This window comes from Acanthisitta chloris, unplaced genomic scaffold, assembly GCF_000695815.1.
Source record: "Acanthisitta chloris isolate BGI_N310 unplaced genomic scaffold, ASM69581v1 scaffold5892, whole genome shotgun sequence".
NCBI classification, from domain to species: domain Eukaryota; kingdom Metazoa; phylum Chordata; class Aves; order Passeriformes; family Acanthisittidae; genus Acanthisitta; species Acanthisitta chloris.
This window is the reverse complement of record NW_008660926.1, coordinates 70,871-94,901: the sequence shown is the minus strand read 5'-3', so window position 1 is coordinate 94,901 and position 24,031 is coordinate 70,871. Positions and strand designations below refer to the sequence as shown.

Below are 24,031 nucleotides of genomic sequence, written 5' to 3'. Positions count from 1 at the left end.
CAGGAATATGTACTTTCCACCTATTGTTAGAGAGTCTTATTCCATGGCAGGTGCTGTGTTTGGGATGGAGAACTGCACATATGTGTCTGTAACAGCTTCATCAGCTGTGAGGAGAGGGAGATTTGGGGAACTGTGGGCTGTTAGGGTATCCAGCATCTTGCCAGACTGAATGAGTCTGTATCCTCTAACTTTGCAAAGTTCCTTCCCTCGATGATGCTGAGAGGAAAGGTCTCGAAATCCCTGGGGCTGTCAGCACAAGAAAGAAATGGTAAATGCTGTCAGAGGCGTTAAAAAGACTGGAAATGCAGAAGTAGCCTTCTGCTGCTGTCAGGAGACAGGTGGAAGGGTGGGGTGGTGAGTTTTGCAGGGAAAAGCCTTTCAAACGGCAAGGTTGACATGTAGGAGGTCCAGTAGGGAGGGAACAGATATGAACTTTTCTTCCTGACTCATCATTGCTTAGAAAAGCAGCAAGCTGTCTGTATTGACATTAAACCTCAGTTAGAAATGGAACTTGCCTTGTTTTCATTGAAGGTATGTGGGATGGGAAGGGATACCCCCAAGACTGAGGTTAAAGAGAGAGGGAAGCAGTCCTGGCAGCCTTATCCTCAAAGCAATGTGTTACGTCTGTGCTGAACTCAGTACACAGCTTAAAAAAATAAAAAAAAATAAAAAGGGAAGGCAGTGTTGCATCAACCTCCAAACTGACGAATGCCAAAATGCACATTTTACAGGCTCTGAGAATCCAGTGTGTGAGTAGCTCATTGTACTCTCAGTCATATGAGCTGTTGAGGTTTTTTCCTAGTGTGTTTTAGAGTATAAGGAAGGTGAGAGGTGCTCACTGTTATAAAATTCAAATGATAAGAGATAAAAATTTGCAAGAGCCTCAAAAGGGACTCATGTCTATTCTGCAAACACAGGTTGTGCTTGGAGGTGGGATAGAGCTTACCTGAACAGGGAGAGAGGAGTGGGAAGGCTTTTGTGCAGATCTTTAATGTATCCCTATACTGCTATGTATGATCAAAACCACCCAGTATTAAACAGGACATCAGTCAGCAAACTCAAGAGTTGCAGTCCTGTACAGAGGGAAAAGTGCTGTGAAACTCCATTCCCATGCAAGCCTACAGTTGGCACAATTCCTGGGAAATAAAGCAAAGAAATCTGCCTGGCTGTGGCTGCAGTGGAGCCGTGGACTCGGTGATACAGGTGTTTGTGTTTAAGGGCTGGGAGGAGATGAACACAGCTCCAAGGCATGTGACTTCAGCCCTTCAAGAAACTGTACTTGGCATTGGAGCATGTGAAGTTTTTTCTTCTCAAGTCTCTTTGGTGGCTGCTTCCCAAGGTAATTAGCACAGAAAAATCGCTTGAAAGGTGGAAATTGCTGGTTCAAGCCCACGGCTGTGGCTGATGTATTTGCACCGTATGTCGAAGGTGTGGAATCTGTGGCTTGTGGGCTCGTGTGTCAGGGCGTATATAGCCTGCCCTGGATTTGCATGCTATAGTTAGGTACATGCTTATACCCACTTCTGAAATGGAGTTGGCTTCTTCTGGTGCGATAACAAGCAAATTTCAGGGACAGGAATGTGAGCCAGCAGGGTGGATGGAGCAAGTGCCTTGTCCTTACATATCGGAGATCTCTCAGCATCAGCTTTTTGTGACGCACCTGCCTGGACAGGACATGGGTTGGGCATTTTTTTCTTTGTTTCCTTTTCGCAGAAAGTGACAGAAAAAACGGACTATTAAGCTTTTTTTTTCCTCCAAGAATTCTCCTAACCCGGTCTGAGTGTCCAACCTCTTGCAATTGCATGTCCAAACTACCTGTAAATCCTTTGGAGAAAGAGGCATCCCTTGTGTGTGCATTAAACAATATGCCTATCTTCAAGGATGTTGGTTTATAGAAATAACCACCATGAAGATGAGCATTTTGTACTAAATCACCATGTGGTATGTGTGTGTGTGTTTTTGTAGGCAGTGTCTGACCAAGATGCTTGCATGCACTGCTGCAATTCTGCAAGCTGTTTGTATGTAGAGGGTACAAATATTAGGAGACAGGGCATCAGAGTGATTGTAGCTTAAGTAGGAAAACACTGCTACAACAATACCACTGCGTTCATAATCCTCTGTGAGTGTTCACTGCTTTAGTTAAATATGCAGAGACTGATGGAGATTGCCAGTGGATTAACTCTCGTGTGACTGGTGCCAGGGATTGATTAGCATAAGTAAATTTCTTCTCCAGCTTCCCATCAGTAAGGAGAGAAATGCAGCAAGCAGTCCCTCTGCTGCCTGGAAGGGTACTGGGATGCTAGGGAGGAAAACTGGAGTGCAGAACACTTCGTTCCCAGTGTCAACTGGTGGGACCAAAAGTAATCCCAAGACCTCTGTAGTGAGCACATCCCCATACTTTACCTTGCAGAGCTCACAAATTGGCTGCTTTAATTTTATTTTTTTTTGCAAATGCAATGTTGAGGGTTATGCAGCTTTTGTCATCCCATGATTTGTTTCTGTGTCATCTTTTCAGTGATCCTATTTCAGCAGCTGAGTAAAGCAGAGACCTAAAGGCCAATAGAAACAGGGCTCTGGGCTGGGTTTTAGTTGATGTGGGATTGGTTGGTTTGGTTTGGTTTTTTGCTTTGGTTTTCCTTATTTCTGTGCCCATCTATGAGGGCACTAGCCAGCTAATGGGTGTGTTTTTTGAGCTGCCACAAGTACACCTAGTCCTTATGGAAAATTCGGGTCTGGATGCTGAGCTTGTTCTCCTAATGCAAAAGTCCAATTGCTTTCAGTGCTGCTCTGCAAACATTCTGTGTGTGCATCAGGATCCCCTGGGACTGTCAGTTGTTGGTATAACATTGATTCTTTCAAATGTAGCCTTGGTAGTGCTGGGGACAGGGATTTGCTGATAAAACAAACTTAAGGCTTGGTATATAATTGAAAATGCAGGGTGGTTCACCAGGCAAAATACCTGCTTATAGGAATCAGATTTCGTCTCGAAGTCAGCAGACATTTCATTGGAGAAATCCTGAATTCTGATGGAAATCAATATTTAAAGGGACACTGATAATCTGGGGAGAAATCCCCATGTAAGATACTTTCAAGTCCTAGCAACCCCTTTAGGGATTAACATCTGAATGCTAAATATAGGCCAGAACAGAGAACTGTGCTGAGAAGTAGTAAAATAGGCATTTCCAGCAGACAGGAGGAAGGCCACTGCCATGGGTTCTCTCTCCAGCCCTGGAATAATCACATTAGAAGGTTGTTATTTCTGTAGCATGGGCACATTTTTTTATTGCCTCTTGATAAGTAAATGACACCCCCAACCAGCTTTAGATACAGTCATTAAGTCTTATTAAACACAAGGATAAATAAATCATTCTGCAGCATTTCTGTACAGTGGAGAGTAGTTTGCATTAAAAACCCAGACCTTTGTGAAGCAAGGGCAGATTTTACAGGCTGCAGAAAGTGATTTGGTAAATTGATGGAAAGCTTTGATCAGAGGAGAGGGGAAGAAGCTGATGGGAGATGTCCCAGGCTGCCTGATTTCAAACTTGGTAATAATTTCTTTCACTGGCTGAAGGCAAATACTGAATCCCTCTCTGGCTCTTCCATCACAAGTGGTCCCATGGAAGTGGGAGAAGTCAGATTCAATCCAACACTTCTACTTTGCAGGCTTGCTGCTTGCTGGAGCTGTTTCACTGGCCAAAAGCAGTGAGAAATGGGATGTCTTGGGACAGTGCTGTGAGTGCATCTCCAGGTGTTGTGTTGCACACACAGATGCAGGCAATGAGCTGTTTTGGTGGAATCAATGAGCTCAGAACCAAAACTTGGTTGGTTCTAATGCATTTTGTGTCACAGATTGCTAGAGCACTGCATCATAATATTTGTGCATCTTGCAGCACTTGACAAGGAGGAACCAGCTTTTGTTAAAAGGTGGAAAAGTATTGAGATGCAGTGAATGGTCCATGGGAAGGTGATGGCTGAGCAGGGATTTCAGCCTCTCACTACCTTAGGAGTGCCAGGACATTCTTCTCTGTCTTTGGCATCGCTTGAGCAACCCTAAATAGATGTCAGAGGGGTCTACTTGTGTTGAGCTCCTGAAAGCAAAGCTAATAAATGATACATGTGCTGCTGTACAGACAGGATGAACCCCCCAACCTCTTTCCTCCTCCCCTCATACCAATACAGGGCTGGAACTGCTTTGAATCCCCTCAGAATAAAGACTTAAATGTTAAAGTGAATTATCCCAAAGTTGCTCTTCATTAATCGACAGCTGCAGGCACTTGGAAACATCTGTCTGGGTTTTTTGAACATTCCCTTTGCTTCAGTGGTTGCACTGAGGAAGCAGAACAAACCAAACACTCTGTTGGTCCAACACCACCTATTCAACTTTCCTACGGTCGGTCGCAGTGGTGCGAGTGAGCAGGAGCCTTAAGGGAGCAGGAGGTCATGATGGTTGTGTAGACAAGTAGCCGAGAAGCAGGAAAAATTATGTCTTTCCATGGTAAATGAGGAAAGCTGTTTCCAGGAAAGCTGGGAATCAGGCTGAGCATAGTTGCTGTGCTCTGTGGGAATGCAGGCCATCTCCATGCTCTCGTGGGCATACTGTCTGCCGGGGAGGATGGGCAGTGCTGGATGACTCCGGCGGGTTTTGCCGCAGGAAGAAGCCATCTGGCTAGGAAACAGCCTCCCTCTACCCTTACTGTGCGTTTTTGAGGTTATGTCAACTGATAGAAATCAGATAAAACCCACTGAAGTGACGAGCTCTGCCCACCGGGTGCAAGTGTGGAAGCTTTTATCCCTGAGGGCCAGTAGCTGCTGTGCAGGAGGATACGACATCTCCAGTTGGTACCAGCACACCTTTGCTTACCACAGGCTGTGCTGGGGTGGTGTCTCTTTAAGGGCAGGTTGCAGTGCACATGAATTACAATATTCCAGTAATCCCTTCACATTGGCCTGCCCAGTCCCCCACGCAGCAGGAAATGTGGGACAAGCAGGGTTTTGAGATTATCTCTCGTGATTTGGAAAGCCAGTTCCCTTTGTGCTTTTAGAAAGAGCTTGCTCCTGCAGCAGGCAGGGGGCTGGGGGTGACATTCCTGGCAGGATGCTGTCCCATGTCCTCAGCAGCACCCTGAGGGCCATGGCAGGGTCCTCCTCCACATACCCCATACCTGTGTTTTGTGACAGTCACTGAACCACCTGGTCGCTGACATCCTTGATAGAGATCACATTTAGCTCCCCAATCCCTTCCTCCATGGGGATGTAGTTACTTGATGTAAGGACAATGCTAGCTTTGCCATGGAATTTCCCACATCTTCCAAACTGAGCAGATTTCTGACCACCAGAGCTATTCCTTGGTGTGGAGCAAGAGGAATGAGGTATTGCTCTGGCCATGTGCTTTACTGAAGGTGTGCTGCTCCTTGGGAACTCAGTGCATAAGCTCCTACACTTTTAATTTCATGGAAGTGCCAAGGCAGGAGTAACCTGGCTCAAGGGGACCATAAACTCAGCAGATACCAGTGGTGTTTGTATGGCTAAATAAAATAGATCTTCTGCAGCACTAGGGGTTTGCCTATGATAGGGAAACACTGTTTCACTGCTCATGGTCCCTATTCAACTGGTTCACAGCTAAGAGCAGTAAAAATACTTTGGGCATCCCAACCATTATGGATCAGTTAGGAAGTGTCAGTGCTTTGCCAGACTTTCAAGACATGTTGTAGAGGTTATTTAACTCCCTGTTGCTCAAGCACATCTAGTTCAACTGTCCACAAACCTGTGAAGGAACAGACTTTAGCATTGCAGTCTGTGCATACTCACCTTGGATCCAGTCCTTCCTGGAAGGGTGGTGACCCAGGTTGCTGTGGAAATAGTAAGCAGTATTTTTCAAAAGTGTCTGGATGACTCAACCAATCTTAAATCTGATTGCAAATACCTGGAAGCAGTTCTCATAGTGCTTTCCAGGCCTTTAGTAGCAGAGGGTTGCTTTGCACAGGGGCTTTGTGTCTATCTCAACTTTTCCAAAGTGCACCATGAACAAATCTCCTTCCTCTCAGCATCAAATAAATCCTCACTTTGGGAACAGTTGGAGCATGACTTCTCTTGCTCATGCTGACTCTTGGGACTGGCAGCAGAGCTGTTCTGACATGGAAACTTTGGGAAGAAGTAAGGCAGCAGGGACCATGGGAACTGTAATTCAGCTCCATATCCAGCTCCATTTTGCAGCTGGGAACTCTGGGGAAATGTTGATGTTTCTCAGTGTAATCTTCCATGCTTTTTTATTCCCTCCACTCTCCAAAGCGAATGCTTCTCAATCACATCTCAGTTTGCCACTTGATAAGGTCAGGAAGGTTGGCAACCCTTGGGCTCAGGGTGTACTTACACTGGTGACCAGAGCTCAGGAAGGTGTGTTCAAGGTGTGCTTTAAACCAACTGGCACAAATAAGAATAGCAGCTCAGTCTGCAGTGCCTGGTGGCTCACCAAATAGCGTATCTCCTAAAACAGGGCTTTAAGGTGAACTTAGACATGTGGCACCCAATGCACAGAGCAGAGGTGTGAAGTAGACCACCATGCTGGTTACCTGGAATTGGCACTGACTCTTGGCTAGGAAGTTTGATGTTTGGACCAGTTTGATATCAAGGCAGACGGGGGCAGAAATCTTCAGCATCTTTGGGGGATAAACTCCTGGTTTAGCACCTTCTCCTGTGTTCCTGGGCCAGTTTGTTTGAAACCAAAGGGCTTGGTTTAGGTATGTTCCTGAATCAGGCCTTAACTTTTTTTTAACTGTTGTGAGGCATAAGTCAGAAATACGTATTCTGCTGTCATACATTATTGAGTGATCTGTTACTGGGCAAAATAAATGGCAGATGTTGTAATGCTTCATATCAAGACTCAGGACAGGGGAACAGCCTGACTGTCACTTTCTCATTTCTCCATTTTATAGGGTACGTCTGACTTTCCCACCATTATTCACTAAATCCCCTTACAAAGTGCATTAGTTTCTTTATAAAGCAAAACAAAACCCAGACTCCTGACCATTTTGCTTCAGGGTTTCATGTAAAGAGATGAAGCCTGTAGATAGAAGAGAACAGACATTGGAAACACCATATTGGAAAGGGTTTGGGAAGTAGAAATGCAGATCCAAGGGGAAATGTGTTTGGCTTTATTAAGAGGAATAGCTCCTGCTCACATAGCCCTGCGTGCAGTCCCACTGTGGAAGAAGATGCTTTTCTTTCTCCCATCTCACCTACCCATCTCACCTTCAGCTGGTGTTTGTTGGCAGCTCCCCAAAATAAATTTCCTTGTGCCTTCAGTCCCTGATGAGGCCGAAGCTTTGAAGCAAAGTAGCTTGGTATTCTTTAGCTGCCCACCTATTTTTTTCTCAGCCTGTGACTGTGCACTGAACCTGCTCTTATTCCTCAGTGAACTGTACCTGAGATGCCTCCTCAGTGCACTTTGATGAGGCTGGCAAGCCTCAATGCATGGCTCTCGATGTCTTATTTCCAGCCAGGAGGGTTTCTCCTGAGAGTTACTGTCCCCAGTTAATTCATTACAGGGATTGAGTTGATGCTTCACCTGTTTCACCCTGTGAGCAACACAGGTTTGCTCATGTTTCAGGATCCTATTGCTGCTGGAAAGCAACTTGGATCACCACAGAACAGCTCTTCATTACTGAAATACTGACATCCTTTATCCCTGTCTTTGTAATTTGGTTCTTGTGCACTTTGCATGACTCACTGAGCATCTCTCTGCCACCATCTCTCCACAGATGTAGTAGTACCTGCTGCTGCTCCTTCCCTTTGCTCTAATGGAAAACTGCATTGTCAGTCTTGGGCCTTACAAGTGGTAAAATCTCATCACAAAATGTCAGATCTAATACTTCCCTCTGTCCCAATCCTTTCCTCAGCCCCTGGAAAATGTTAGTTGACAGGACAAGGTAGGATTTGGCAAATTGTTCCATTTGAAAAGACAGGGAGGAAAATACTTCTGATTTCTCAGAGCAGCCCGACTTGCTGCTTTTTTCCCCCTGCCTTTCTGGGTGGCAGGAGACCAATGGAGGAGATAGAGTTGGAAATCTGAAAATTATTAGCTCTTTTCAAACTAAAATGTAATTGTATTTTAAAAGGAGCCAAATGAAAGGAAGTATTTCTGAGTTACCAAACAAAACATTTGAATTGTCCCAAAGCAGGGTCAGTTTGGGTTTTAACTCACATCTGTGGCTATTTCTAGGAATTGCCATAATTTGTTAAGAATTTTAAAAGTTACTCTAAGATTAAAAATAAAAATACCATAAAATTGCAGTACCTATACTGATTGCTGGCTTTGTTGACATCAGTGGGAGTTTCTCAAGAGTGGAGGAGCCAGGATTAGACCAGGCCAAGATCTGTTTGCTCCTGGTATTAATGTCCTCTGGCTCTATCAAATCAGGCTGATCTAAAACTTAGGGGGAAACATAGGAAAATATCATGCAAGTGGTATTAAAGCTAGACACAAATTTAGCACATCTTTATCCTTAGCAGCAACCCCAGAACCGGGAGAAGGGTTTATTTGCAAGATCTCCTTCTCTCCTGAAGAGCAGCTTCATAGTTGCATGACTAGGTGGGTGATTTGGAAAGTTTTTCACTAATAACGGGGGTGGTTAGCAGTTGTGCAGAATTTCTCTAAAGAGGAAGGATGTCTTAAGCTAATTCAAACTTGCCTAATTTCCTCTTGAGACCTCACGTCTGCAGAAATGTTCAACCACAGGCACTATCCCAATGGCCTAATAGCCTACTTCTTGTGCCCATGCTCTGTTGATCCTTGAGCATGGTCTGGCTCAGTACAGCCCATTGTGACAGTCCATGCCTCAGGTTTTTCCAAAACCTGCTTGATTTGTGAATTAAAGCATAAAATACTATTCTTGCAACAGTAGGATTTTGTTGGAGTCTCAAAAAATGATAACAAAAGGGTATAGGGTGAGCCAGTTGTTTTCTTGATTTTAGGACAAAATGTAGAAAAAGAAAAAACACAATTAACTGGAGGCTTTTGCTAAACTAGCCTAGAGGTGAATAATAATGCTTTTGTAAGATGTTAGATAGGTGTTTGGTGGATGCTCTATCCCACATTGCCCTCTAGTGAGGACATTGCAGAGCAAATCATGCCTTCCCGCAGCCACCAGGATATGAAATGCGGTATTTCAATAACTGAGGACACAGTTTGTTTCTTCCGCGATGGTACTGCAATGCAATAGTGTGAGGAGGTGCAGCATTTGTCTGTCTCTGATGTCCATCCTACACTGGCCACAGCTTTCTTGACATTTGCTTTTTTGTCTGAGCTGTCTCTGCAAGCATCTCCCTACTGCTGCTGGATCATCAGCCACAGGTCCCTGCTTTCTTTTTCCCCTTTTCCCAAATCTTTGGGAAGTTCTCTGCAGTTTTTTGGTGAAGGATGATCTTTCTCTATGTTCTTTGTCTTACCTTTGCTCCATGAAACACACTGCATTTCTGTGGTTCTGCCTGTATACACACGGTCAGACAAACCTGCTGTGATTTGGAGGTCACCATGGGGCAAACTTTTGTCCCTCTTTAGCCCAGCACTGGTGCATCTGAAGGTATTGCCTAGAGGATTAGAACTGGCCCTTGTCCTTCTGCCTGCTTAGCTCTGTGAGCCTGCATTAGTGCCACATGACAATTTTGATGTGTTCCCAGTTCTCTAGAGCTGTTAGACACAGAAAGTCATCAACCACTAAGCTTGCAAAAACAAAAGGGGGAAAAAAGAGAAAACAAATATCTGCTGCCTGAGGAGTACAGATCATGCCTGATCCATCCTGTCCTCAAGGTCTCACCTAAACCTGCCCTGCAGTGCCCAGAGGTTCCTGCTCCTGAGTTGTGGGTGCCCTGAATCAGCTGTCTGGTGGCCATGCAGACCTTTTGCTCACACACAGGTCTCATCAGGGCAGTGGCACAGTAGCTCAGCACCCCCCTTGGCTCCTTGGTGCCTGTGGAAATCTGTTGCAGCCCAGGGTGTTTTGGTGCCTGCAGCCTTCCCTCTGGGGGTCATCCCAGGGGATGACTCTCAGGCAGCTGTGGGTGCTGGGTACCAGGGTGTGGGCTGAGGACCTTGGACTAGGAAACAGGAGGTGCTCAGGTCTGCTTGGGCTTTCCTTTCCCTCATACCTTCTAGGGTAAGGAAGTGTGTCCTTATGTACTTGACCATAGTTACATTGAAATTCATAATTAATGTTCAATCATCAAAGATTAAGCTGGTCTTTGATTGACAGCTTGTTCATTACAGTAGTAGCCATGGCTATCTCTGCTAGATGCTGTCTCTTTAAACTCTCTGACTAAAAAGAGTTTCAGAACAGTTTGTTCTAAAACCCGTGATATCCTGCATGCAGACAGGGAAGGGGCACATACAGATAAGTGGGTGAAGGCAGTGCCTGTGTCAGTGCCATCCTGTCAGGGGCTGAGGGTCCCCCAGGAACACCGTGGTGTTAGGGGACTGGGGTGGGCTGCACCGTCACCCAGCCTGCTCCCCATGGCACTTGTGGGCTGAATGACGTGCACCAATGCCATCTAGTGACCAAAAAATATGTGACATGGATGTTTTATAAAATGCCACTGGAAACTGTATAGCCCCAAGTGGGGCTGGGATAGAGTTGCTGGGTGTTCTGGAAAAGAAATCCCTTTTCTCTGCTCTCCCCACCTGTCTCTTCCTTCATTTCACATGCCATGAAGTGCTTTTGCAGGTAACCAGGGACTGGGATCTACCACGTGAGGCTTCATAGATCCCAGAGGAGCAAGGCACAGGCTTCCTAAGCAGCTCTTTTGTTTGAGGAGCACAAATTCCCCAATTTACTGCTGGATCGTGGAGCACAAACCCAAAGCCTGTGGACAAGCTGACTGCAGGAGGGAGGGGAGATGGCTGCTCCACTAGTGACGTGGACATCATGGGCAGAGTCCCTGGGGACTAATTTAAGCTGGCAGCATGGGCTGCCACACGGTGCCATTGCTGCAGCTTTGAGCTGGGCTAGGCAGGGCAGGGGGTGGCAGCTCCTGCTGCTGCCCTGACAGCAGTGACTCCTTACTGCAGCTCATACAACCTGACACATTTTTTCCTCCAACCACCTTTGCTTCTCCCTCTTGCAGCTGTAGGTGTTAGCCATGAAGGCATTAACACACTGGGTTTCTGCATGAGCAACTGGCAGAGGCACCTCTGCTTTGTACCTAGTTATTAATCCAGCCAGTCCAAGTGCCACCAACCTGGAGGAATTAGTTTGCACCCTGCATTTTAAAGGTGAAGGTAAAGTTGCTTTTGACCATAGCAGCTTATTCTGCTTGGCTGAGCCATCATCGGCAGGTGCGACTTGCTTTGCGTAGGGCTGGTGGTCTCCTGGGAATGTTTTGCAGCTCTGATAATTTCTCCAGCTTCTGAAAAGTGCACAGAGAGAGAACTTGGGAATTAAAAGTTTCCAGATTAGGAACTTGAGGGCTGAGATAGCTGCAATGAATTGCATTATGAATGCACTGAGATGCCAGGCAGCATCTCTGGAGAGATTTGGAGAGAGATGTGGGATGTACCCCGAAGGAGAGTGAGCAAAGCCCCCAGATGCAAATAAAGCTCCTTCGTGGGCCATTTCTGAAGTGCAGTGACACCAGAACTGATGCCACCACAGGCTGGCACATCACTGCCAAGGGTCCCAAGGAGCTGCCTCCCTCGCTGGGCACACAGGTCCATCAGCAATGCCTTGCCCCAGAGGGAACAAACAGGCCCTTGCTCTGCTCCATGCTGCTCAGACTTGTCCCTGCTTCCTTCAGAAAGCCATTTACAAGAGTCCCTGGGGACTTTTTGTTGTTCTTCTCAAATGTTGTTGTTATCCCAAATGTGAAGGTACCAAATTTGTTCTTATTGTCTAATTTACAAATGTTTTGCGTTATCTTTTCTCCTTCTTTTTCTGGATAATCCTTATGTGTCCCCACCTTTCTGCCCTGGATAATTGAGAGCTGGCAGTGTGCCTGTAGCGTTCCTGTTTCAGGGCCAAAATGGGAGTGAGAATAAATGCTTCTAAATACTGTATTGAAACAAATAAGTAATTTACTCATAATAGCTCTTCTCCTGGCATTACACTGACAATTTCATGCAGGTTTTGCAGGAGGAGCAAGCAGTTGTAAGAGGGTGGAAGAGCTGTGCGCCTTGGGGAGTATTTGCTGTGTGGGTATGATGGGGAGAAAGGCTTCATGGATTTGGAAAAGGACTCCTATTTCTGTAAATAGGCTTTATCCAGCAGTCTGTGACAATGCTCATTTCATAGATTTGCTGGCTTGAAGTCTGAAAATTCTTTCTACTAGGAATTTAGCTAGAGGTGGCAAAGGCAAAGACTTCCCCATGGGGAGAAGGCAGGTCTGCTTTACCTTGAGCTTTTGAGTAAGGCATCTTTCAGAGCAGCCAGCTGACCAAGACACAGCATACATGCACACTGTCTTCTCAGCTCAGTAGAAATCCTTCAGTATTATCACAGCTCCATCTGTTCTTTTTCCTGAAGAGATATGGAAAAGCAAAACACATTTAGGGTGCTCTTTTGCCTGAAGCATTCAACACAGAGACATAACCTTATCTATTTGTCATCAGTAGGGCACTAGCACCTTGCAGGAGACAAGCAGAACAACTTGCAGTGAATAACCTGAGCCTAGCACTAATTTTCTCTTTTCTCTCTCCTTGCAGGGATCCTGTTTACGATGCTGGTATTTGGACCAGCCTGTGGATTTATCTTGGGCTCCTTCTGTACCAAAATCTATGTGGATGCTGTCTTCATTGACACAAGTAAGGAGAACTGGGTTTGGTTTCAAATCAAATATGCTAAAGTTTGTATCAGCAGGATAAAAATGTTGATGCTCACAAGCAGAAAGGTGCAAGTACACTCCATCTTGAGTGCCTCTTGCATATATGGGTGTCACTTTTAGAGTAGTTTTATGATTGGGATTCAAAAGATTTCAGCTCTGTTCCAATAAATAGCAGTGTTAGTTAAAATTTGTTCATTTCCATAGACTGTGAGATGAGTTTCAGCCCAGCTCATAGAGGACACCTTGAAATGTAACTGTGGCAGGGCACATGGCTATCTATGCACATAGCCTTGCCAAGGGAGCTATGCCCAGAGCACAGGATGAAAACTGGAGAGCTGCCACCCCTGGGACCTTGGGGGATTGTCCATGCTCTGATGGAGGCACACCAGTAAGACCCATGCTCAGCATTATCTGCAAATGACCCTGCTTGGATGGGCAGCTTTAGTCCCAAAGCATTTCTAATTATTACTCACCTTCACTTAGGTTAAAGCAGATTATTTGCAAATTGTCTTTTTGTTCATTAAGACAAAAATCTGCCAATTCTGCTTTTATTGGTACCTGCAGTATGGTTTTTTTGCCATGAGAGGGCAATATGTAACAGGCTGTTCACTGCTGCTCCCGCAGCCCTCTGGCTGCACACTGCAAACCTGATGCTTCACTATTTTCCCTCGGTTTTCAGATGCCTTTTCCACAGTTCTCAACTCCATCGGATACCACAGGCTCTTATGCAGAGGTGTTGTCCCCTTTGAGGGTGCATTTCAGCTCTATGATGTTGCAAATACATCATTGCAGGATGAGTTTGGACAGAGTAGAACCTTGCAGGACTTGAAACAGAACTGTGCAAATCTGGAAAAACATTACTACTTTTTCTTGGTCTCACAGGCACATGACAGCTGAAGAAATCTAGACAAAATCAAATGAGAAAGAAGTATCTTCTTTGATGACTGAGACTTTTGGCTGCAGTTTGTTCAAACACCACATAGCCCCTTTTCAAGCCTTGGCTTTAGCAAGTATTTGCCAAAACCTCATTTGGTTCTGTAGGCAGAGAATCTTATTTGAACCCTGTTATGTATTTGACCATTAAGCATAACTTACACTAAAATAGGAATATGCAGAAGATATTTCATCTCCCACTAGGTGAAGCTGTGAAACCCCTCACACTAGGGTGTTAAAAATTTACAAATGGATTTGAAAACAATGGGAAAAGTTTATAGAAGAAAATAATGAACATGACATAAAATCTAGCTTAGATAGCCCTCGAGCCACAGGTCACAAGAATAATATCAGGTATATGCTGACTTTATTCCTGTGGACTTTCTGGGCGGCTGCAGCTGGTTACCATCAGAAACAAGACACTGGCCTAGCTAAAAAGTCAATTTGGTGTCATCTGGCCATTTTTAACATAAGACATTGCTCTGTATTTACAACTGAAAAACCCCAGACAAATATGGAGCCACAGATGAGAACAGTGGAGTGTTTATCACCGAGAACCCCGAGGGGCTATGGCTCAGCTACTTGTAGGGAGGGTGTAAGTGCTTTCCAGCTGCAGGTCCAGCTGGCTTTGGCCGTGGTCCATCACTGTGATGCAGAGGTTGGAGCATATGTGGCCTCTGTCTATTTTTGTATGGGAAAGAGCTACCACACTGCAGCTGGCTCTGCCTTGCAGCTTGAGGTGGCACAAGGAGACTGAGCTCCAGAGTGTTGATCCCTGTCCTGCTCCCTGCTTCAGGCAGATGTGGGATGCCAGGGCATACTCCTGCCCTGCCCCACACACAGGACAGATTTTAGGAATGGGTTATGAAGAAGACCTTGATTTACCTGGCTCTTCACATTGCTGTATTTCCAAGAACCTGAAAAAATGCACTTCAGGCAGGAGGAAATAACAGCAGAAGAATCCAATCCCTCCCCAACTCTATTTTTCAAACTTTATCTATATTTGAGAGCTATGGGTTATTTTCCCTAAGGAGAAAAGAGTTTCCTTCTGTCTCTGCTTGAGAGACAACTTGATTGCCTCACTTGAGACAGATTTTTCAGAGTGGCAGTAACCAGACAGACATCATGAACAGAGGAGCTTGTTATTCCAGCCACGTGGACCTGGGTCTCTCCCAAGAGTCAGCTCTGACACTGGGCACCCTCATGGCTGTGGCAGCAAGGCAGCGGTTAGGAACACAGTTTTTCCTCTCCTGCTGTTTATTTTTATTCCCCCAAACTGGCTCCAGACCCTTCTTTTTCCTTATCTCTGCTGAGTGATGGCCTACAGGGTACTCTTGCCTTTTACTTTGTTTTTCTTCTTTTTCTGATGGTTTCTCCAACTTGCTGAGCCCATTTGATGCAGTGAGTGGGCTTCTTGGTTTCTTTTCCAATACTTAGGACAGTTTCACCCTTCACACAACCACAGGTCCCCCTAAAACCCAAATGCCCATCTCTCTCTTGCTGAAAAGGGCTGTGCATTTAAAGCAGGGAGGGCACTGACCTTATGGGGAAAAAGGGTAAGCTGGGATGGAAATGCAATGTCCTTGTCTGTGCTGCTGCCTCTCTGCAGGTCTGTGCCGGTAGGTGTGTCAGCAGTGTGTGCACATGTGACACTCTGGGACAGAGATGTCCAAAACCTCAGTGCCCACACAGGGGACACCAACCGGTACGTGGCAGCTTCCTAGAGCTGGCAAGAGCCGAAGACTCAGGCGAGAAGCTCTGATTGTTGGGTGTTGGGAAAGCTGTATGTACCATCTACATAGGGAAGGTGATGGCTGCTTGTCCTAAGGACCTCTTGGATGTAGCTCATTATGCGCTGGTGGCTCACATGGTATGGGTGTGGAGGTCACTGTGGGTCCCCACCTCGTGTCTTGTATCCCAACAAAGTCCCCAACAACCATCTTCTAGCCTACAGGATTATTCATACTGTTGTCTTTCCTTCCCTGTGTCCAACCCCCTGACATGTGTGTGTGTGTGCCCTCACAGGTAAGCTGGACATAACCCCGGATGACCCTCGCTGGATCGGTGCGTGGTGGGGAGGTTTCCTGCTGTGTGGTGCCTTACTCTTCTTCTCGTCCCTGCCGATGTTCGGGTTCCCGCAGTCCCTGCCCCCGCGGCCGGAGCACCCCGGGGAGAGCGAGCAGGCCATGCTTCCCGACAGGGACTACGAGAGACCCAAGCCCAGCAACGGGGTCCTGCGGCACCCGCTGGATGGGGAGAGCAGCACCTCCTGCTTCCAGCAGCTGCGAGGTGAGGCACTGGCTCTCATCATGCTTTCAGTGAGAGTCAGCAACAGGTTAACAGCTGTTGGATATGTAATTGGTCTCTGATTTGGGTTATCTATCTCTATCCCCCAAAATTCCCCAAAAAATCAGTATCCTGAAATTTCAGTCCCTAGCTTCTAATTATGTCTGCCATTGTCCTCATTTGAAAGAGAGACTTGGTTCCACTTGAAAGCTTTGTGGGTTTTTTTTTATACTACAAAGCTGCAGAAATGCCTGATAGTACTGTAGAGTTGATAAAAAAATGAAGGGGAACACAGTTGCCAGAGCAATTTTTGAACTTCTCTCCAGCCTACTGTCCTGCTCCCCTCTGCCTTCCTCAAACAGAGGGCGAGCCAGCAAGGGCAGTTAAAAGAAACTAGGAGCTCCCAACATCTGAGCTGCAGCTTAGTGCAATCCCAGATACAAAGCAATGAGTGCTGGGCATCACCACAGCTCTTAAACTGGGTTGGGGAAGAGGTACTTATCAGTCCAGAATAGCAGCAGAGTGGCAAGGCTTATACCAAATCAGAGAAAATCCCACAACAAGTCCTGGAGTGATGGAAATGGAGCTGACTAATTAAAGTCAGCTAAGGATCCAGCATTTCATGGGAGAATGTGGGCAGATCTCCTCTCTGTACACTGCACTGGAAAATCCTTCATCTGAGAGGGTGGTTTTGTGGTGCTGGTGGCTGTTTCCCACTCCCTGTCACTGTGGCAGAGCAGTTTCATTACTGCCTGATGTATTTAGATAAACAAGGACAAAATCACTTACTCCGTGTGCAGTCACCTTAATTGGGAGTTGAGTGAGGTGGCTGGTGGGAAGGAAAAAGAGACTTTGGGTTAAAAAGTGTTTTCTAAATATAAAAACGCCTTGAATAATTGATGTGGTTGTTCATTAAGGGAAGGTCAAAGCTGTGAAATTTTGACTTGGTGAGAAAATTCAAAAGAAAGGTAGAGGGGTAAATTGTTTGAAAGTTGGTCAGCAAAATTAATTTCTTCATCCTTTCATCCTTGTTGCAAGGATTTTCTCTGGTTTGAGGAATGAGTGTTTCCCATGGTACATCCACCTGGATAATTTTGTGGCTTTTGTTGTGGACTCATCAGAGTGTCTGCATCTGGCAAGTGAGTTTTTGGAGTGGGCAGTGGAAAGTTTTGCAGGTTTTCATAAAGAAAAATGAAAGAATATGGCATATCCCTGCTGCATGGAGGGGCAGCAGTTCAGCCTGAGGATGGTGCTGAGCATCTTGCACACAGGGAGGCCATGGGGGGTTGACTGAGCATCTGTTGCTCATTGAAGTAGAGAAATTAAACTGCCACATCCATATGGTTCAAGTATTGATTACATCAGGAGGCACCACAGTCTTCCACGATAGCCTTCTCATTGCAGGTAACCCCATTTTGGATCAGTCAGTATTCCAGAAGTCTTTTTGTAGATGGACTTCGAAATACAGTTTGCATCACATCAAATAAGACAAGGAACGACCTTTTTAGTTATGCCTTTGAGACTGTCACAGACAACACGGTGTTGGTAGCTGACATCTCCTTTCAAGTCCCTTGCCACTATTGTCACAGTCAGTATGTGGTCAGGAGTCGTGTTTGCTAAGTGCCTGCCAGGAGATGTTCAGACACGTTTCACAAGGGAAGGCAAACACACCTCATCATGCCTGATGAGCAGTGTTTCAGGTGATGATTGAATCTTGCTGTGGATATACATTATTTTGCCAGCAGCTGAAATATCTATATGCATTCCTGTGTGGCAGGACCTGGTATCCTTAATCTGTTTGTCAATTGCACAAATTTTCCATTGGGGAAATTTAGACTGTTTAGGCCTTTTTTTCTAGGATAAAAAGGACTCTTAATTATACTCAGGTTAAAGATATATATGTGCATGTATAGTCTCTGTCCTATTATGGGCCTTGAGCTTTGCATGAATTTGTGAAGCTGAACAGACTTATAGAATGGTTTGGGTTGGAAGGGACCTTAAAGATCATCTAGTTTCAACCCCCTGCCCATGGGCAGGGATACCTTTCCCTAGACCAGGTTGCTCAAAGCCCCATCCGGCCTGGCCTTGAACACTGCCAGGGATGGGGCAGCCACAGCTTCTCTGGGCAACAGCCAAGGATTTACCTGTATGTCGAGTTGGGGATGGAGATGTTCATTGGGTTTGTATGGTCATAACTCTGACTCATTTTTAGCAAGTATGGTCTCTGCAGCTTGTTCTGGACAGATGTGTGCCAGCTGTAAATCCACATCTGTATGAAGGCATGGATTTTCCATCTCTTGTGCAAATGTGGGGAGGAAGAACTGCTTCTCTGGACTGAGAGCCTCCTTAGAGGCTGAACTGAGTCTCCTTTTTTTGACTCTTAAAGGAGGTTTATTATTTTTTATATTTTACAAACTTTGCAGTGACTGCAGCAAGAGAGAGGACATGGTAGGAGAGGAAGCAGGGCAGGGTGAGCTGGGGACATTGCCTGAGCAGGTCATGGCTGTCAGCTAGTGACATGGCACGGCTGGCACGTGGGAGGATGCTCGAGACACTGCAAGATCTGCTGGAAGCCAGTGAGATGCAAGGCTGGCTAAGATTCCTTGGCTTATCTAGCCTTACCACACAAAAAAGCTAGGACTAATATAAAAGGAACCTGCTCAAAGTATCGATCTTTTACATCTCTGTCGAGGTCTAAACAGGAGGGAGGGCCCAGCTTTTGGCAGCCCATGGCATCTCTTCCTGCAGGGCATTTTCATGCCAGGAAAAGAAGCATCCTTAAGAGGAACTTCAGACTTGAAACGAATGTGGTGCCTTTGAAAGGCACAAGGTGAAGAGGCAGTCAAAGGCAGTGGAGCAGCAGGGGGCTGCCATGGCAGCTCTGCACAGGGGCACAGCAGCTTAGGCAGGAAAGCTTTGGGACAGTCCTGGGAGCTGCTTCCCATTGCTAACCAGACATGTGAGTGCTGCACCGCTTTGCCTGATTAGTATTTCAGTTAAGCAAAGCAAATCCATTTGGGAACACAGGGAAGTGAAGGATTAATAGCAGGGAAAGGATGGATAAATGCTGCCATTGCTCTTTGCTCTTGCCTGGCAGCCTGGCAGGGTTGTTCCAGCCCTGCACTCTCCCTGTGGTCTGTGAAAGCATTTCAGGCTATGGCAGTCCTTGCTATCCTGAGGACCACAGCTTTGCTTTCTTACCTCTTGTCTGCTTTGGGGACCTCTCTGCCATTCAGGACTAGAGACAATTCTCAGCTGTGTCCAGGCACCTGTGCCCTCTGCTTGTGTCTGCCTGGCACCTGCCCTCTCACTCGCTCTTAACATGCTGCCTCTAACCCACCACCTGCTCTAGAACGTGCACGGAAATACTTTGTAAAAATCCTTTTTTTCGTACAGAAATGTCACATGTACTGAATTGAGCGGTCAGTTCGGATGGAATTTGATTTCAGGATGCTTCTTTGGTTTGATCTTTAACACCCTTGCAACATTCTGCTCTAAATGCATTTTGTTTTGCCATGATTTAAACCAGAAATTCATTACATACTGCCTGTCTGTCTAGCGAGAGAGATTAAAACCCTAAAAGGATTGAAATTGATATGGAATCCTTCAGGTTTGGAGAGAGAAGCTCATTTGCAAAGAATTAAAAGAAAACTCACTGTGGAATTAAGTGAATTTCAAAACTGCAAATTCCCTAGATTTGGAAACATTTTGGTTTCTCTCCAGCTTCATTTTCAAGAGTGTAGGAGAGCGGGGATGTACAGCTGACAGCTGTCTTGTCTTCTGCTCAGTTCCTTCCTGCTCTGTGTACCAATCTGCTGAATACCTAGGAAGGGAGCTGCTCTGAATCTGGGATTTCTCTCCCAAAAAGTGCTCTTTGGGAGCAGGCACACAGTGCTGTGCCAGAAGCTCCCAGCTGTGCAGAGAGGGCCTGGGCCACGGAGAGCCTGTAGTCCTTGGTGGGAGTTCATGGCAGGTGATCATAAAACACATCAGGTCCCATCAGTCTTCAAGTTTCCTTTGGCTTGTATTTCATGAGCGTTCAGGCATTGCTGGCAGGTTCTTCTTGGCTGCTTTCAAGTCAGGATCCTTGTTGTCAGCAGCTTTGATTAATTCAGAAAGGCCTTCAGCCTGCACACCTCGGGGCTAAAGCTGAGCAGCAGCTGAAGTCAGGCAGAGCATTTCTCTGAAAAGGTATTGTGCCTTGCTATGACCTCTGTGTCACAGGTGAGGGAGGTTTATGTCCCCCTCTGAAGTCAAGCAAAGGTGGTTGCTGGATGCAAGATGATGGACTAGAAGGACCTGCTTTCCATGCTTGAGAAGATTGCTGCTTGCTTCAAGCTTGCATCTTGTCAACAAGGCTTTTTCATATAGGTGTCATCCTTTTCCTTCATATCCTTCATGATAATAGTTTTGCCAAGGCCACATGGACTTCAGCATATTAAACCAACCTGAGACATCTTCAGTGCCTCTTGCCTTACTCCATCTTCTCTTTCCAGAAAGTATTTTCTTCTTCCTGCCTGTGCTATTTTCTTTACCCATTTTTCCTCAGGCCAGGTGGAGATTTTGCCTTTTGTTTTTCATTCCAGTCTGAGGCTTGCTGCCTACATTGCTAGTAGAAAGTAGTATTTTGGCTCAACACTACATTTTGTCTTTCCCTCACCAAACTGTCCTAGGTGGACTGGGCTGTAAACCTCCCTCTAATTTATCACTTTGCTTCCTGTGTTCCTCATCTTTACTGCAAATTGAAAACACGTCTCTGTAGGGTGCTCCAGCCGGAAACAGGGGCCTTGGTGATTGTAATGTTCCAAACAATTCATTTCAAGCACCAACGTGATGATTATAGTTTGTCGTTTCTGGAGAGTAGTTAAACCTCATGTAATGAGGTTGCCAATTATCCCTGGTACTCCCCGATGTGTAGTGACAAATCAAAGCTACTTGGTGTACATAAGTGTGTGTGTTTGTCAAGCTCATGGTCTGTCACCCAAAGCAACCCCGTGGCAGGAGACAGGGAGGGTGCTTTGTGCCTTGGCACGAGTGTTGCTTGGGTGTTAAAGGTGGGAAGTCAAGCAATTGGCAGGGCCATTGGTGAGCTTTGGGACATCTGCCTGGGTCCCTTCCAGCCTGTGGATAAACCTATGACCAATGTTGCACATGGATACTCTGGAGAGCTGGGTTTAAAATACTTCAGCAGTGAAAAGAGGTGTCATGTTCTTCTCAGTTTATCTTGCCATGGCAGTGAGAATTGCTTTTTTGCCATCGTTTCTAGAGCGTATCAGGTGCATTAGGATAAGGGCGTTAAACGAGCTGGTCCTTCTGAGAGTGGGAGGGTGAGTCTGTGCCATGTCTAGTATAACTCGTGGGTTCTCCAAGTAGATTTTTGAGACTCTCTTGACTCCAAAAGACCTTTCCCTTTTCCCATTTGACAAGTGGACGTCAAACTGGGATTTATAGCTCTGAAGTGCTGTTCCAAAATGTTCAGCTAACCTTTGGGCCAGCAAGGTGCAGGGTAACCATTATCATGACTTCTGCTGGGATCAGCTCCAATGAAGCAGCACCATTCTTAGCTCTTGTGTTCTCCAGGGCTTCACTGTCCCCCATCAGACATTTTCCATTCCCCCTCCACACCCAGCACCATATGCCAGGCAGTTGAAAGCATGTCACTCTAGTCTTTTGAGAGATTTTTAAACTTCACTGCTGACTTTTAATCTTGTTCCCAGAGGTATTTCACCCCAATAACTGAGACAGATAAGGCAGCAGCAGGTGTCAAATGATTGATCTTAACGGATGGCAGTAGCAAGATGAAAGGATATTCATTTCTATGGGGAGCCTCCTGTCATTTCCCTTAGAAGATGAAAGGGAATGAGCTGGCCCTGGCTGAGGAGATGGTGGAGGCTGCCAGGCAACACCTGAGTTGTCTGTGCACACTTTGCACTGGGATTTGTGTTCTGCCTGCCTGCTGGTACAGGTAGGCAGTTGTTGTTGGGGTAGGCAATGGTCAAACATGTAGTGGGGGACAGGATCTGTCCCAGAAAACTCACGGAGAGGAGGAGCAATGATCATAGAATGACAGAATGTTTTAGGCTGGAAGAGACATTAAAGATCATCTCGTTCCACCCCCTCCCCCATGGGCCAGGACACCTTCCACTAGACCAGGTTGCTCAAAGCCCCATCCCACCTGGCCTTGAACCCTTCAGGGCATCCACAGCTTCTCTGGGCAACCTGTTCGATTGTCTCACCATCCTCACAGTAAAGAATTTCTTCTTTATATCTATTCTAATCCCTCCCTCTTTCAGTTTAAAGCCATTACTTCTTGTCCTGTCATTCCATGTCCTTGTAAAAAGTCCCTCTCCAGCTCTTCTGTAGCCCCTTTAGGTGATGAAGTGATGTGACTTGTAGCCCAGCACTGCCAGGCAAGGCAGTCACAAAGGGGCTCCTCTCTTGTGTGAGATGGTGCAATAACTCTACAAAATTTTAGCTGTCCACCCCAAGCACAGAAGATGGATTTCGACCTTGGTAATGCATGATGGTTGGGTACCAGCCTTGCCAACTTCAGAAATAAATGTCCATGATCTTTAACTCCCTCCTGCAAAAGGCAGGCTGTCATCGCTATTATTTGGTGGATAAAGTTAGAGGTAGACCTTTGTGTCTTTGGATTTGAATTGGCACAAAGCTACATCTCGAGGAACCCATTAATCTTGAACAAACTGAACTCCAGGGGCACAACAGGCATTAATACCTTAAGTATGGCTTTTCAAACTCAGCACTGCCAAGTCCACCTTTGCATTTTCTATTTTTTTCCTGCCAAGAACAGGAAATTCTGTAGGTGGCCACCAAAGAAATGAAGAAGGCAGCAGGTGGCTTCTGAAATTTATCCATGTCTGAATCCCCCCACCCCAGTTCCTCCCACACAGTACTTTTTCTCTTTTTTTTTTTCCTGTTCTACTAAAAATTACTATGGCTCTTGCAACTTCATTGTGTTCAGCAAATCCTCAGGAAGCAAGAATTTTATACAGCACGGGAAAACATTTGTAGTATAAAGAGACCAGAAACTGTGGAGTGGCTCCTTCCGAAAAGGTTAGATCAAACCCAATTATAACACTTTTTTTTCCCCTCTCCTCAAGAAAAGACCAAGGGTACCCAAGCAGAGCCTTGACAAAGAGCTATGCATTCTCTTGCTGAGCCAATGCAGAAAAACCCTAAGAGAAAGCAGAAGCAAACACCAGAGAAATGTCATCTGCCAGACCCTGGGACATGTTAGGGGATGTGGGGGTTGGATTTTCAAAATGCAAATAGGGGTCTATTGAGGTTTCACTACACTTCAGCAAGGTAATTTTCAAACTTAATGATTTTCACATTTAATTCAGGGAGAAATTAGTCATCAGGTATTGAGACAAAGCAAGGTTCTCTCCTGTACTGGGATGCTCTCCTCTTCAAGCTGTGTTATCTCGGCAATAATTAAAATGTTCGCTGAAGTAGAAAATGTGTGATCTGATTCATTAGCCAGATTTGCCTTTGTAAGGTAACTCACATTTACTTATAAGAAATTGAGACAGGCTTGGAGGAGAGAGGACTCTGGACGCTAATGATTCAAGAGGGTGGAGCCGAGGGATCACCAAACCAAAGCCAAGCGTGTGCATCCTACACAGTGACTAGCTCAGCATGTCTTCCAGCCTTGCAGCCACCAAGGCTGGTGGGATCTGCCTGAAAGACATTGCTTGGCTGGAGAAGCTCTGGATTGCAGGAACGTGGAGGCTAACCTGTCTGTCCCCTGTGTGAGGTTCCTTATGCCATGGGTGGCCACAACCCCAGGCTAAGCTGGAGAATTTCAGCTTGTGCCCACATGTGCTGCAAGAAGGTGGCCATCAGTGAGTGATCCAGTTTGGAATAGGAAGATGAAGCAAATGCAGGAGAAGAAAAGGCCAAGTGCGAGCTGAGTTGGGTTGTGTCTGAAAGCTTGCAATAATGTGAGCAGTGTTGAGTTCAACACTCGTGTCACCCATTGCCT

At 45.9% G+C, this 24,031-nt stretch overlaps 1 protein-coding gene across 1 annotated transcript in view; it reads left to right on the top strand.

Annotated features, from left to right (window-relative positions):
- The window catches only part of SLCO3A1 (solute carrier organic anion transporter family, member 3A1), a gene marked incomplete at its 5' end in the record, with an annotated part of 110,771 nt that overhangs the window by 70,547 nt on the left and 16,193 nt on the right, over positions 1–24,031 (top strand). Inside the window, 2 exons of the mRNA XM_009070005.1 lie at positions 12,689–12,787; positions 15,766–16,029. Coding sequence (XP_009068253.1) covers positions 12,689–12,787; positions 15,766–16,029 — 363 coding nt within the window. The remainder of the gene's footprint in view (positions 1–12,688; positions 12,788–15,765; positions 16,030–24,031) is intronic.